The sequence below is a fragment of the Tenrec ecaudatus genome, chromosome 12 (assembly GCF_050624435.1).
Source record: "Tenrec ecaudatus isolate mTenEca1 chromosome 12, mTenEca1.hap1, whole genome shotgun sequence".
NCBI classification, from domain to species: domain Eukaryota; kingdom Metazoa; phylum Chordata; class Mammalia; order Afrosoricida; family Tenrecidae; genus Tenrec; species Tenrec ecaudatus.
This window is the reverse complement of record NC_134541.1, coordinates 58078733-58094289: the sequence shown is the minus strand read 5'-3', so window position 1 is coordinate 58094289 and position 15557 is coordinate 58078733. Positions and strand designations below refer to the sequence as shown.

The following is a 15557-nucleotide window of genomic DNA, read 5'->3' as shown; positions in this document are numbered from 1 at the left end:
GACCAGGAAAAGGATGCTGTTATTTTGTTCTACATACACTACATATAAGTTTGTTTCTCTTTCTCTACATCTGGGAGCTGCATAGAGGGGGGGGAAGTGTTGAGATGAGAACATTATAAAATCAAGAAGAATCAGAAAGAGGTTATAAGAACAAATCCTGATTTTGACACCTAGTAACTGTGATCAGAGACAAGTTACTTAACCTTTCCCAGTCTCAAGCCCCTAGACTGTTATTAGGAATATTACAGTCTGCAAATAGAATGATAGACAACTGGTCCGGCATCTAACACAAATTAAATTATAAATAGTCAAGTTCTTAGATGTGTTAACAGTCTCTAGGAAGACTCTTCCTTGCACACCTTATTAAAGAGTCTGCAGTGTACCTCTTTAGGGAGAGGGGCAGAGGACTCTAAGACTTCCCTTCTCTAACCTTCTCTACCTGAGAAATGACACATCGTTTTTAAAAAACCTCACAACTTCGGTGTTTACTTCTTAAAGAGTATATTCAAGGGTATAAGGAAGAAATCATTTGTTTGGAAATAAGAGAGGATAGATAATGAACCAAGATGAATAGAATAGAGATTTCTCCTCCAACCCATGCCAAATTGAGCTTCAATTTGGCTAAATGCAATGTTAGCATGGGTTTCTCCCTTCAGGGCAAATAATATGTAGACAAACAAGAAAAGCTGAAATAGTCTGCTCATGTCTTGTGCTAAAAGGAAATTAAGAAAGGCTAACTTTCATTCCTAATTTAATAGGCAACGCACATTTCTGAAAATCCTAAAGGATCTTTGAGCTACAATTCTCTCCTGACCAGAAAGACTATGTAATGGTAATAGTCCTCCCCTGTGAAGGACACGTAAACCTACCTCATACCTTCTCTGTGCTACGCCCACTCTCAGATCTATCAGATTAGAACAAACCACCAGTGCCTTCTGTCCACAGCCTCCCCCAGAGGCTGCTATGCAGTTAAGTACAGTTGACAGCCTAAGGTCAGAGTGCTCTGTCGGAAGCTAGAGGAAAAGGGGATGAGAAAGAGACTAAACTGAACCCAAGGGTCAAATGCACTTCAAGGGCTAAGATTGAACACGTACACTTGGATAAGAACTGCTGAGCTATCTAGAACAAATATACACGTCATGGAGTGTCTCTCTCTAGGGGCTCAACTCATCTTTCTCTCATCATTCTGGCTGTGGAAGATGAGCATGTGAGGCGCAAGCATAGAGACTGGGTGCTCGTTCCAACCAGAACGCGATGTTAGAGACTGGCACAGAAGCAAGTCAGCCCTTGAGATAGGTCTGCAGTTAGGCCCTCATCCTGGACATAGTGAGTGTCCAGGTGGACTCATTAGCAGTCTTTCTGCTTCTACTGCCTCGCTCTGTGTGATTCCTTGAAGTCATGGCAAAGTCCAGCTCTGCAGACAGACAGACACCTCACCTTGCCAAAGTGTTCGTCTACTTCTGCTAAAATTCCTCCTAAATGAGCTGCCCTGCTGATGGCCTGCGCCTCAGGGACAGCGATGCTTTCTGCATAGTTTTGAGTCTAATTGCAACCATTAATTGATTCCCCTCTCCCCTCTGGCTTATGATTTCAGTGGATGCCCAAAGTCCCTCCAGCCTGCAATATTTCTAACCACTGCTGTGCTGAAGTGTCCATTCAGATAAAAGCACTTCAATGCTGTAAACATAATACATTATGAGGTTTAGTTAAGATGAATGAAAGTATTTAACAAATTTGTAATTAAAAAAAAATCTTAGCACCCACCACAATATTTGCATTCAGTCTATAAGACATGGCTCCCAGTCTCTGAAAACTTAGTCCCATAGCTGATTCACAGTGTGCATCTGTCATGTGTCAGTGGGACTCGGATCATCATGCTATTAACACAAAGCATGATGTTGAGTGCATCTAGGATAAGACTCATGCATTTTAAGGGGTTTACGTGTGTAGGGGAGCAGGGCAAAGTGTGTATCACACAATAACTGGAAAAGATTTAGAGTGTTTTACGTTGTCTGAGATCTGAATGTTTGTGTGATTTTATGGATTACAAAGTACTGCCACATAATCTATCTCCTTTGATATTATGGATGGGAAGATGTTCCCGTACACAGTGGGCCTGAAGTTCAAGAAATATAAGCAAAGTATTCAAAACCAGATAGTCAGTGAGAGGTGGAAGGAGAACTCAAAAGCAGATATTAGGGCCCAGGTTATTTCTGCACCATCAATGCATACCCTGAATTGTGAAAATACGCAAACATGTTAGTGACATTTAAACTTGAACTCAATGTCAAGGACATTGAGGACAAGCCTTGACTATTTCCTCCTTGACTCTTGAGTCAGCAGGGTCCTATCAAGCAAATAAATGACCTATTAATGATCAGAGGAGGACTCCTTGGTATAGGGCCTTCTAGAATTTTCCAAAGGACATGAGCAAATGGAAAGTGCGCTCCAACCTTGCTGTGCTGTTGGAGAGTGTGAGAACAGTGGCATTTAACAACATTAGAAAGGCTAGATGAGCCCCACCAGAAATGCTCACACAGGCCCAACCCCAGACAGTTGGCTTCATTGGTCTGGACATAGGAATATTTAAAAGCATGGAGGTAAACTCAAGGTGCAGCCAGGTGAGCCTCACTGCTTTCAGGGCCCCTAGCAATGATGGCTACTTGAGTGTCCTTTGATGTCTTTATCCTTCCAGGTCAAGAGCAATGCCTTTGCATTTAATGTGCATTATTATTCAGACAACTTGAAAACGCGTACTTGTGGGTTACTTAATAACTTGTGGGTTACTTAATGGATACACTGAATAACTTAATAGATACTCCGAGCTTCTTAATTTCTACTAAGTGGAAAAGTTGCTGATGGTGAGTATAAAAATAAATACAATAAACCTACACAAGAGAATGCGCACTTGGAATCTTCACTGCCACCGTTGTTTGGCAAGGTGCTCTTGCTGAGCCCATTTGCCGGCACTTGCCCTCAAATGCTTGCTTCTGAATGGAATAGCAGATAACTCTGAATAAAAACGGGGAGACGTTCTAGACCCATCACAAAAGCATCCTTAAGCAGAGTTCTAGATGAGTAAAGCTAGATCAGCAAAACTGAAGTCCTGCTAGAAAAGAAAACCTAGAACGTGGGTGGAACAGATACAGGATCAACCCTACCCTCACCCTCACCCCTCAAAATAGCCGGGCTCCTCTCCTGAGAGAGTCACCGATTTAAATACAACACTTCTAGATATTTGTTGTATCTCTTCTAACTAGATGCAAAGCCCACTTTTCTACTAAATTGTATGCATCTTCTTTAGCAGAGACACAGCAAAACATGCGCCAACATCAACAGTTCCTTCCTACAGATGCCATTTGGTGACATCGCTTACATTTGCTGAGTGGTGCAAACATTCTCACTCCCTCCCTCATTACCATATATTCCCTGTGCCATAAGGTCCCAATCTAAGTTTTCCAGTTTCTGTTGTCAGTTTGATCCCATACACACAGTCTGAAAAGGTACATAGTGCTCCAGGCAAAGTGTTTCTCTAGTTAAGCTCTAACTAGTGTGTGGTGTTAAGATGACTTCAGAGCATAGTCTTGGTGAAAGGTTTACAGATTACCGGACGGGTACAGAACAATTGTAATAAAGTGATCTGGCCAAGAGGGCGCAGTGGTAATAATGAATTCAAATCATCTTCATAGAATCTATAATTTAATGATTGTATAGATCACCTTCATTTTCCATATCACCTTTCTTAAAAGAAGGCAAAATCACTCAACATTCAAATAATTAGTTTTATTTTCCTAGCAGTCTTGTAAAGGACTTAGGAGGAAGATAATACTGCCTTACTTATCAAAAATGAGTTTCATTCACACCCAAAACGTCAGTGCTGAAACTGGCATTTGTGTCAATACCTAACATCCCTTAGTGCAATAGAAGATCGATCACAATAAAACCAGCATCTCCAAGTATGTAAAGTTCTCACTGTGAAATTCATAGGAGAATCCAAGTTTCTAAACCTCTTGCTTTCCCTACTAGGTCTTTACCCTCCTCCAATGGGTCTTTATCTAGGATTTCAAAACAGGCACTCTGTGGCTGATGGATGTGAGTATTATTCATTTATTTTAATGCTTTCTGAACACTGAGTCCCCAAACAATTAATCCTCAATGGAACATCTTTCTGGAGACTAAAGGGTTCATTATAGTTTGTCAAAAACCAAACAAAAACACCACCACAAATAAAATAAAAATGTGGTACTTTTACACAGAGCTTCATCCAAAGACTTTCAGAGTCTAGAAACATGCCCTCTACCTCCAAGCACTGACTTCAAGCTGAGTTTCAGATAAATTGAATTCAACAGCTGGCCAGACGTAAAGCAAAGGAGAGTCGAAAACAAAAGAAGTAGGGCTGAAAACCACAGAAGTTTCCGAAAGCAGTGTATTTTGTTATTAACAAAAACTTAGAGAGAGGGGCGGTGGGAATTAAAAACTTGTGCAAAAGACTATGAAGAGCAAAAGAAAGATGGTACAAAGAGGTTAAAATGAGGAAGATGTACTGGATTTTTCTTTCTTGAAGGAAATATACAGAAGGAGATGTGAAAACATGTAAGACACATGCTTACTTTCCAAAACTAAAGTATGTAATCAGGTGCAAGCAAACAGTTATACAAAAACACGTAAGTTATTTATGATTTATTAAAGCCAATACTCAGATTTTCTTTTTCTAAATTCACAGTCCCATTACCAAGCCCAGCTGATACAAATTAGAATTAAAGATCATGAAAATAGGCCAGCAGAAAAAAAAAAAAAAGGGGGAGGTAGATCAAAGCTGGACCTCTGCTGGTAGAATCACCTTACTGCATCTTCATAAGCAGAAAGCTCAAGTTTTAAAATTAACTGATTTAACTTTGGGGGGAGGAGGCGACAGAGGATTTTTGACAGCTAAACACTGAAGCCATATTTCATATTGAGCTTTTTGCCATCAACAGTAAGCTGGAAAGAAAGGAGGCGCTCTAGGTGACAGGGTCCCGTGACATCTTGGGTATGCCATGATGATGCCCTTTGTTAAAGTGTTCTGAAGTAGGGGAGCTATTTTATTTTAGCTTCCTACTCAGATGTGCACCCCATAAGTCATCTCATTGGATGAACCTCCCATAAATCATTCATTAGGGCAATGAAGAAGAAATATCACAACCAGGCTGAGACAAGTGAAAGCGAAGCCACATGGTCAGGATGTTTCTTCCTCAATGAACCGAGAAGGAGGGACATTTCTATTCATCTTTTCCCTCCCCATCAAGCACCAGCAGCCAAAGTTCGGTTACCTGCCTTTCAACTCAAACGAAGATTCAACTAAAAATCCATCCAAAGTGACAAACATCCAACTTTAACTTCTGAACATAGAAAAGATCAGCTGCTAACAGTTTTGTTCACTGCGGTACAGGGCAAGTTTGGACCAGAGCGCAAAGAGCAGAACAAAAGAGAAACCCCACCCTCTTTCTTTCCCTAGGGCGTTTGTTTCAGTTACAAAATCTGGGACAGGATCTTGTACTTCCACCAGAGGCATCAAAGTCATAGCCAGGGCAAAGATATTCACCCTGTGTACATTATGAGCGAGTGAAGCTGGGACGGCCCTGAATCTGTCTCCTAGGACCAGAGCTGCCTCATTAAAAGATAAAAGATGGTATCTGCTGAGCTGGTGGAAAGTGGGGGCTGCGTTTTTATTACAGTCTCGGCTGCAACAACCCAGTCCCCAAAGGTTCATATTCCAAGAATTCCCACCCCTGTGCCAGGAGCATATAAGTGATTCTCTAACTCATTACGGTGAAACAAACAAAGCTTTCCTATTGTGCTTTGCACACGGAGGGATGTAGTTGCGACATGCTTTCTCTGCTTGGCCCAGGCCTGCAGAGATAAAACTGCCCTCATAATTTATCACAGGGACGCCCTCGAGGAGCACGACGTTGATACGATACGAATTGCTGCTTCTCCAACAGCCTAATGCAGGGCCACCGCCAGGAGCCGGTAATTCTGGCGACTGGAAGTGTCAGTGTCGTTCCAGCGGGGTGTCTGCGCACTGTGGCTACCTGCCCCATGCCGCTGGCCTGTGAAGCGTCATCGAGGCAGCAAACCATCCGAGTTCCCTTTCTATTCTCATTTTGGTGTCGAGGCAAAAAAGAAAAAAAAGTCACTTTCGCCACGCGGTAGCTTCACTGATGCACCAAGACCCAGGCCGGCATCTCCGGATTCACACCTAAGGCTCTGGACCGAACAGCCCAAGGAAGTGACAGGCTTCTTATGGACAATGACCATCGAGGGCCACACAGCGCATGTCTGGGGCCGGTGGCGGGCCCCCTCCCACCCTCCAAGGCTACCACACAACACACAAGCTGTGCGCTCACCCTGGCGCACTCTTACCCATGGAAAAGTACCCTGGAGGCTCCGGATCCCACTGAAGTACAGTTCCCTACCTGAGGGTGGCGCTCTCCCCTTGCCGGACCGTCACGTTGTCCATGGCTTTGGGGAAGGTGGCATCGCCGCTGCGCACGGGCACTCCTGTGGGTACAAGGAACAGCAGCCTGAGAGACACGACCACGAGGCACTTCCAGGGCAGGAACAGGTACCCACAGACCCCCATCCTCAACAGACACAACTTCCCAGAAGTCGGCCGTGGCACAGTCCTTGTCCCCCCACACCAGCTGGCCGCAGGAAATGGTGTGGGGAGAAAGGAGAGGGCTGGAGCAAGCCAGAGGCGCAGAAGGGGCAGAAAAAAGAAAGAGTCCAGCCTCTCCAAAGTCTAATATTTCTTCCTCAAATCCTGTCTCAGCTTTCCAGCCTAGCGGAACAAGATGCCCCTCCTGCATCCAAAAAGAGCTTTCTGGAAGCTCCCCTGGGGAGGCAGGAGGCCAGGAGAAGGGAGAGGAAGGAGGCAGGTGCAGAGATGAAGGTCACAGGGTGCTCTTTGCTGCCTATCTCTTCCAGGTGCTACTTTCCGATTCAGTTGGGCATGCTCTGCAGAGGTTTGGCATCAAAAGTTTATAACCCAAAGAAGCCAGGCAAGTGGCTCGGACATAGAGAGGTCACAATCAGCGGCTGCTTCCAGGAGAGGAGTACAAGCTTTATTACAGCGCACATATGCATGGATTTCTTTTTGAGGCAGACCCGAATCTCCGATATGTCTCCCAAAGGCGGTGAAAAGTTCCTCGTCGGAGCCACGCTGGCGGCCCACGCCGCGATGCTCTGGGGCTGGTGGCTTCCACAAGCAAAGGCGGTCGGGCTGGGCTCCTGCCACGCGCCCGCGGCGGGGTGGTGGTGGCCCGGGAGGCGCGCAGGACGGGCGATTGGCTTGGATTCGGCGCCGCTCAGCGGGGGCGCCGCCTGCCTCTTAGGAGCGCCCCCGCCTCTCACTGCTATGGACGTCCCAGGTTGTCATGGCAGCAGCTCCATCACTGACCACCACTTCTCCAGACACGGACCCAGAGTGTGCTGCCCCCCTTGCAGAGTTTGTCTGGGAACCTCATAGAGCCAGTGCTGCTGCGCACCCAGCTCCTGCTTAACCCCCGCCGCGCCGGCCAGGAGCCGCGCCGGCCCGCAGTGGTCACTGGGATGCTGAAGCCTTGCGGGGAGTCGGCTGGACACCCCACACGGTGTCCACGCCTTCCCTGCACCCCAGGGCGCTGACAGCAGCGCCAGAGGAGAGACGGCTGCACCCAGCTCCTCCGTTGCAGGGACATAGCAGGGAGGGGGCAGCGAGAGAAGGCGTGCTGGGGAAAGCGCACATTGGAACTGACACTGACACCTTCCTGCACTGGATGCCTCTGCAGGGGTGACCAAACTGCACCCTGGAGCACCTAAGCAGCCTGCGCCTAGCCCAGTGAGCTACAGTCCTGAGACAACGTTCTCCTGGGCCCGTGCAAACTCATGGCTTCCGCTCCTTGCTCAGATATGCCCTCCCAGAAGCACTGGGGCCCCAGCCACTGACTGTCCTTACCCCTCACTGGGCAACCTGGATTTCTCACTGCAGTAGCGGCCAGAGAGTCTCCTTCTGCTCTATGGTCCTAAAAAGTATGGTCTGGGAAATGCATGGGATTCTCAAAAGGATGAGAACTGGTTTTTAAAGAAAATTTACCCTACATATGATTACAACATGTGGTAGCACCATATGGCCTTGGGAGGCAACTTAGTGACGTATAGGCTAAAAGTCTTTGGGGCTCAGAGGAATGTATTCTGGTACTAATGTGTGCTTTGGGCCTGTGGGAGGTAGAATCTTGTTTCACCTGGCAGAAGCCTTCCCAGGTGTCTGACTCTTGCACTGTATCCTAATTGTTAATGGTTGCCATTTAAGCTAGGATGTGCTAGTGTATCTTTTAAAACTCTCTTTGTTTCCCTGGGCTCTGCACAATTGCCAAACTAAAATTTCACTTAAAAATAAGCATTGAGCTCTCATCAATTACTGTTTCCGGTTCTGAGGGATACAGAGGTAGTGGTGAGGGGGTGAACACAAAGATTGCTTCTTCTACCTCTTGTAGAGTCATTATTTAACATGTGGGAAGATAACTATAAATAGATAGATAGATATAGGAATATATCTATCTAGTAATCCTCACATATGTGATAGATCTATCTATAGCGAGATAGATATCTATTTCTATATCTATCTAGAAATATATCTAGCTAGTTATCCTAACACATGTGATAGATCTAGCTATCTGTCTATAGCTATGAGTGTTCCAGTTCATATATGAGCAGGTTTAGTTTAAAGAAAACTTGATTTAAATGTATTCCTGAATCTCTGGAAGGCTGAAGGCCAGTTCTCTCACTCATACACTTTCCTTAATATTTAGGGCATCTTGAAAACAAAAAGGTACAAGCAAAAAAATAGCTCCCAAGGGAAATTTGTTGGACCGATCCATATTTGAGTAATCTTGATGGGGTTTCTCAAAGGACACAGGTGAAACCAGAGGCTTATTTTGAAGCCATTTTGAGAAAATGCAAAGCTGCATTGGTGATAACAAGGCCAGCGAAGTTCCACAGAGGAAGTGTTTCTGCCTCTCAACAGCACCCCTGGTCCTTCTTTGAGGCCAGCAAGTGCATCCTACAGGAATCTCATTGAGGAACATGATCCCAAGCATCCTGCAACTTTGATCTTGCTCCTTTAGGCTTCTTTTGTCCTCAGAACAAAACAAAAATTATTCAAATGGGGATCTAGTTTGAGTCATTTAAGAATACTGGAACTGCTATTATGGTGTGATATAAAATTTTAAAAATGCAGAATTCTTCAGGAAAGGCTAGAAAATTGGATACACTGTTACTCAAGAGTCATAGCTCTGGATCGAGAATATGTCCAGAAACAAGAGGCTTGGATTTTGCTATTTTTGCTTAATAGAAATTGACATGATTTTCATAGCAATACTATTATGTAATTAATACTCACCCTCGTATATTTTAAGTCAAAACTCTTCAATTTAGCACAATATACCTCAGAAGCAGCCAAACAAACAAACAAAAAAAAACACCACTGCCATTGAATTGGTTCCAACCCATAGAGACATAAAGGACAGAGCTGGACTGTCTTGGGGGATTCTGCATCTGTAAATCTTTATGGGAACAGACAGCCTCAGCATTCCTCTATGGCAGCAGTTCTCAACCTGTGGGTCGCGACCCCTTTGGGGGTTGAATGACGCTTTCACAGGGCTGCCTGATTCATAACAGTAGCAAAATGACAGGTATGAAGTAGCAAGGAAAATAATTTTGGGGGTCACCACAACCTGAGGAACTATATTAAAGGGTCGCACCATGAGAAAGTTTGAGAACCACTGTCCTATAGAAGGGTAGGTGGGTTTGAATGGCTGACCTTGCAGTTAGCAGCCTAATACTTAATGCACATGACCACTCAAGCTCTAATAGCATACCCCCCAAAACAGAAAAATGCCTATCACTGGTTATGTAGGTTATAATGAAACACATCTTAAGTTCTTTCTCAAAAAAAAACAGAGCTTCATGCAACAGAGCACATCACTGTGAACTCCTGGGCTCTGGCAATGGAGGCTCAATGCTGGCACACAGGAGAGATTGAGACCTACTCTTGCTCCCCCCAATACTTTTCATGGTACACATCTGTCTTTAAGGGTTGGGTATACCTGAGAAGGAAGGGTGTGTGTGTGTGTGTGTGTGTGTGTGTGTGTGTGTGTGTGTGTGTGTGTGTGTGTGTGTTGGAGCAAGCGAGGGGATGGGCTTTGGCCTCTGAAAAGCTGAAAATGAATGACTGATTAGATAGAGTTTGAGTCTTGAACACTCTCTGCAGAACAAGAAAATGCCCGCTTCAGTCTGAAAAGTCCCAGCAACAGTGGGACTGGACTGGTTTCTGTCACCCAACTGCCAGGAACTCAAGACTATATTCCCAATATGCACCCCTGTTGGTGCTGTTGCTTCTCAGGAGATGACAAGGGGGACAATTGCTAACTCTGCAATCAGCTCAGCAAATATTGCTTTAGATGGGAAGAAAATGAACCTGAAAGTGGGAAAAGAATGGATGGAGCAGGAAAGAACAGTGGAGCTAGGTAGCCGTTAGACAAAAAAACATTGCTTAATCAAAAATATCACATCCCATCCTATTCTTGAGGATGGAACTAGCCAAGTGTCCCATTTATATCTCCACCAGATTGGCGCCCAACAAATGGCAAGTGGATCCCTTGAGAGCAGAATTTGTCTCTTCTCTTCTTTAGGACTTGTTCCTAGTTCAATATTTATTGAGTACATACACGGGTTGAACCCCAAGGTCTAGTGAACCAGAGAAGGAAATGCAAAGGAGTGATCTTGATATCAGCCTCCGATTTGTGGGAAGATTTTATTCACCCAGAAGGCATTGCTAGGGAACAACATGTGCATTTACAGAAGACCAAGGCCAAAGAGAAAAATAAGTGGATTTCACATGGGGGAAAAAAAAGAAGCAAACAAAACACACAGTACTTTTTGTGGGGAGTTTCCCATGGAATTCTTAACTAAGCATCAATTATCATTCATCATGTGACACCCCCCACCACATCCCCTCAGCTAAATGCCCTAGGGATTAACCAGATTGACCACGCCTAACAAAACCACTGAGAGTATTGGTTCTAAAGTTAGATGATATGCTGAGTTGCGGACTCCTTACCTCTCTAGCTGAGTGACTAGTACTACGTTATACCTATCTCATCTGTCTTTTAGATCTTGAGGAATGGTTCATTTGAATATACATTCAGCACATAACCAAAGCAATGGAAGAGTTTAAGAAGCTTCATTTGTATTTACGTACACTAGACTCCTGCTTTTCTGTGCTGCAAAGTGGTATAGGAAAAGATATGAGGGAAAGAATGTGAATGTTCTGTATACACACTAGAGCTTAGAATCAGCCCCTTGGAAATCTGTTATTTATGGGATTTTTCCACAAACAAATAAAAAAAAAAACCTTAGGTCCAGGTTGTAGGGCTGCAGTGACCAATTGAATGGAAACTGCTGACTAGTCATACAGAAGAAACTCCAATGAAACTTGTGAAAGGAGATCCCGGGTCAAGGGAATCTCCTCGAGTTTGGAAAAGCAGTCATTAAAAAGGTGGCAAGAGAGAGGGTCAAGAACCTTTGGCATCTCCATGCCAGAGTTCAGGTGACTCACATAATTCTAGCAACTGGACACTGCAAGGTGGCATGTGGAACCTAGCACGAATCCCTGGGATGTCCCAATGAAGGTAGTGAGAGATAAGGGAACCAACCTGGACAACTTACCTAAAGTAGGCTGATCATCACGTTATTCCACTTCAAATGGATTTAAAGGCAATTGTGTGACTATAAATTTTCACTTTACGTGTGGAATGTGTTAGCATTAATTAATTCATTACAAGATTGATGAGCTAGAAAGATTGATTTATTGGATAATTGGAGAAAATCTCTTAAAGTGGTACAATTTGAACTAGCTCCTCAGGTTAAACTGTCAGATCCAGGAGAGAAATACTGACCTGGGGGTGTTCTCGACATTCCACAGAGCAGGAAAACCAGGAAAGGGACAGAGACTGCAGAGATGGACTTGTGAGATAACAATTTTTGCTTGACACACAAATAATTGCCCTGATGATTAGAAATGACTGTTGTCTGCTATGAGCCAGAAGCACTAGCTTGCAGTGACTTTGTGAATGGATACTTCTAAACAATGGCAAGGCTAGGACACTATGGGCCTGTGGCGTGGCATTGTCTGTTTTGCATTCACTCCCACATAGAGGCGAATACCCAAAGCAAACCAACAGCCAAAGAAACACGCCCCAAAGAAAAAGCAAAGAGATTTTTAAATGACAAACCCTAACACTATTTTCATTTGTTCATTTAGTAATTTATGTAATTTTTCTGCAACTCTGTATCAAATATGTATTGCATGCCAGATACTGGTCTAGGAGGTAGAGTTATGAGCTCCATATGAAATATCAACTTTCTGAGATACTACTTTTATGCGGGGGATTATGATCAATGTTGAAGTAGGAAGAAGAGAAAAAATAATCCAGAAAATACAAATATTTAGCTCATGCAACAGGGAATGTGTTGGCATTAATTGATTAATTAATTAAAAGATTGATGAGCTAGAAAGGTTGACTAATTGGATAGTCGGAGAAATTCTCTTAAAGTGGTGCTGTTTGAATAAAGAAGGAGCCAGTAAGGTAAAGGTGTGAGGCACACAAAAGCCTAATATTGAAGCATAATGCTGGAGAGGGCTGGCTGAGTAAATGAACAAGAGGTTTGGCCATGCTGATCTTAGAAGTCAGGGAATCGTGTAGAATTTGTTCTAAGACCTACGACAACTTTGGAAACCTTGCAGCACGTCCGTGATGCAGTGTGACTGACACAGTTTAAAAATGTTACCTGTGGACAGTGATAGGGTGTGAAAGCGGGGTGGGGTCGGGACTCGAAGAGCCCAGAGTGATGGCAGGATGCTGGGAGAGCAGATGGGATCTGTTCTAGTGGTGTCGTGGCTAGGGTTTCCTGCGAGGTTGGTACTTTCGATTGAGAACAATAAAGGAATTGGGAATGGCACTTAGGTTTTGGATAACAACTATGGTTTTTGGACCTTTTTCTTCTGGAGATGACTCCAGAATAAATGGGCTAAGGAAGTGAGGGTTAAAAAAGGAAATGACGAGGTTTGATTGAGTTGCGATGTCTCCCATCTCTGAGATGGAGGTGTTTGACAGGAGAACAAAGGAGAACAAAGACTGACACTCACGGTAGAGGATGGAGACTAACTGGGTGTTTCTGTTAACTGTAAAAACTGAAATAAACTAACGGGAAATGTGCTTGCTGTTGCGTTTGTGCGTGTGTGTGTGTGTGTGTGTGTGTGTGTAACGGAATGCTCTCCACGTGACTGGCTGCATTCACCGACCCCTCATCCAGGCCTGGAGACTTTTCTGCTTCTGTTGGTAAATAACAATTGGACTTCTTCATCTTAATTAGAGACCTTAAACTATTGTAATGCTTTTATTCTGTCTCAATATATTTCCCCTGCTAAGTCACATCAGGGTTTTTAGAGTGCATCTTGAATGGTTTGGAAATAACAACATGAAAGTATCACTATGCAGTTAAGGAAAGGCGGTCCAATTACCCTTACTGCGAGTCACGTGACTTGGGTGTAAGACAAGCTCAGCTGCAATGTGCTTGCCAAGATCTAGGTCAGGCAAAAGCCTGTTTGGCTGGGGAGCGGGAAGGCAGAGCGAATACACATACAGTCAGATGCCAGAGTAAGTGCACCTCCACCACCTCCTGTCCATGAGGCTTTGTGAAAAGGTTCTCTTCATCGCTAATCCTCAATTGTGATGTCTGGGGAAGGGGACAGTCGTAGAACTGCATCTGCAGCGCATGCGTGAGTATCAGCTTAGATTCCGTACATGACGTAAATGGCATCAGGCCTGGCACTCAGCATGCATTCAATAAATCTTAGTTCTTACTACCTACCTAGAAAGATCTTATTTCCACAATATCCCAGGTTTCTTTTCTGAAATAGTGCCATAGGCAGCTAAAGCTTTACAGAGCATGATAGGGAAATTTCCAAGTCGTGTGTGCGTGCATGCGAACCGTGGGTAATAGGACGTGTCTTTCTCTGATGTTGAAGAAGAACCTATTTTAGAAGTAGAAGTCATCTAAAGTACAAAAAGTTTGTGTGGTAATTAGTAAACTTGTATTTCGTCATGAAGGGGCTGCCTAAACAAAGGGGACAATTGGGGGAGTGTGGATCCAACATGATCTCTGTTTTCTGACATAAAGGAAACGTGCTTATCTGAGGGAGGGCGGTAGCAAGCTGCTCTGTGTACACATTAGCAAGAAACATGCAGTGGGAGGCGCATAATGCGGTTGATGGACATTTATTTATATTGCACACGCCTCTCTCAGTCAGTGTGGACCCAGTGAATGATGGTGGTTACCCGCCGGCCTACCCTGAGGAGCGTGCCTCCCAAGACAGGGAGAGGTGTCAGCTACATAGCAAAAATGAGAACTAACAGGGGACTCAATTTTTAGGTTCTGGGAAGTTCCACAAGATGCAAACACATGCTAAAGAACAGTATAGAGACCTACACAATCAGGCAAGTTCTAAAGGAGGAACCTCACTTCTCATTGCCCCTTTGCACCTGTGAAAGTAGCTGTTTGCTAAATGGTCTTCGTAATTAGCTGCTGGCCTGAGAACAGGATTCAAATCAGTTCCATCACTTGTAGCACAGACACAATTTCATGCTCTCCAAAGTAAAAGTCCTCTGCTGGACAAACAGAAAAGAACCCACTGTGGACATGAATTAAAATTCGGTATTCAACCCATAGTTCTGCCATTTATAAGCTCTGTGGTCTTAGACAAATTGCTTATCCTCTTCGCTTTTTACCTTCTCATTTGCTAACAGAGCTAACAGAAGTTGTTTCTCAGTTCTAGAGCCGTAAAAGAGCTGATACACGTGAAAGCTACTCTCAGAGCTGGAATAATGACAACTAACATTGAAATCATCTATTCTCTGTCCCCACTACCAAATGGCTGAAACTCATCAAACAAACCACCCAACCAACAAACCAAAACAGCAACGAGGGAACACGATAACAAAACACCTAAAATAAGCACACCATAGATATATAAAGAAATGAATACATAAATAATCATGTCACACAGATTTGATTGTAAAAGAATATCGATGAGGTAAGAGAGTGTCACTCTCTGAAAGTTGTAGAATCCAGCTGATATAACATTAACCCCTCTTTTTTTATCCTTTCTGTGTTTGATAGCCTATGATTATGTCTCTCCTATGAGAGTTTGAAGCAGCCCTGAGGGTTGGTCAGCAGTTCAAAACTCCCTTGAAACTCTACTGGAGAAATCCTCCCATCCCCAGTCTGGGAACCCTCCCCACCCCCCAGACTCCAGTGCAGAGTCAGCCTGGCCTCAGTGGCAAAGAGGTCGGAGTTTTGCATAGGAGTTTGAAAGAGCTCAACTGGGACAGTGCCTGGAACTGCTAACTGAAAAGTAACTCAGAGTGAGAAAGATGTTCCCGTGAAGACGTACAGCCTGGGAATCCCACGGGGTCAGG

At 44.2% G+C, this 15557-nt stretch overlaps 1 protein-coding gene across 4 annotated transcripts in view; it reads right to left on the bottom strand.

Moving 5' to 3' along the window:
- Positions 1–6622, bottom strand: part of OPCML (opioid binding protein/cell adhesion molecule like) — a 732004-nt gene extending 725382 nt beyond the window's left edge. For all 4 annotated transcript variants that reach the window (XM_075527874.1, XM_075527877.1, XM_075527875.1 and 1 more), the window contains exon 1: positions 6456–6622. In XM_075527874.1, the coding sequence (XP_075383989.1) occupies positions 6456–6622 (167 nt within the window). The remainder of the gene's footprint in view (positions 1–6455) is intronic.
- Between the last annotated feature and the right edge of the window lie 8935 nt (positions 6623–15557).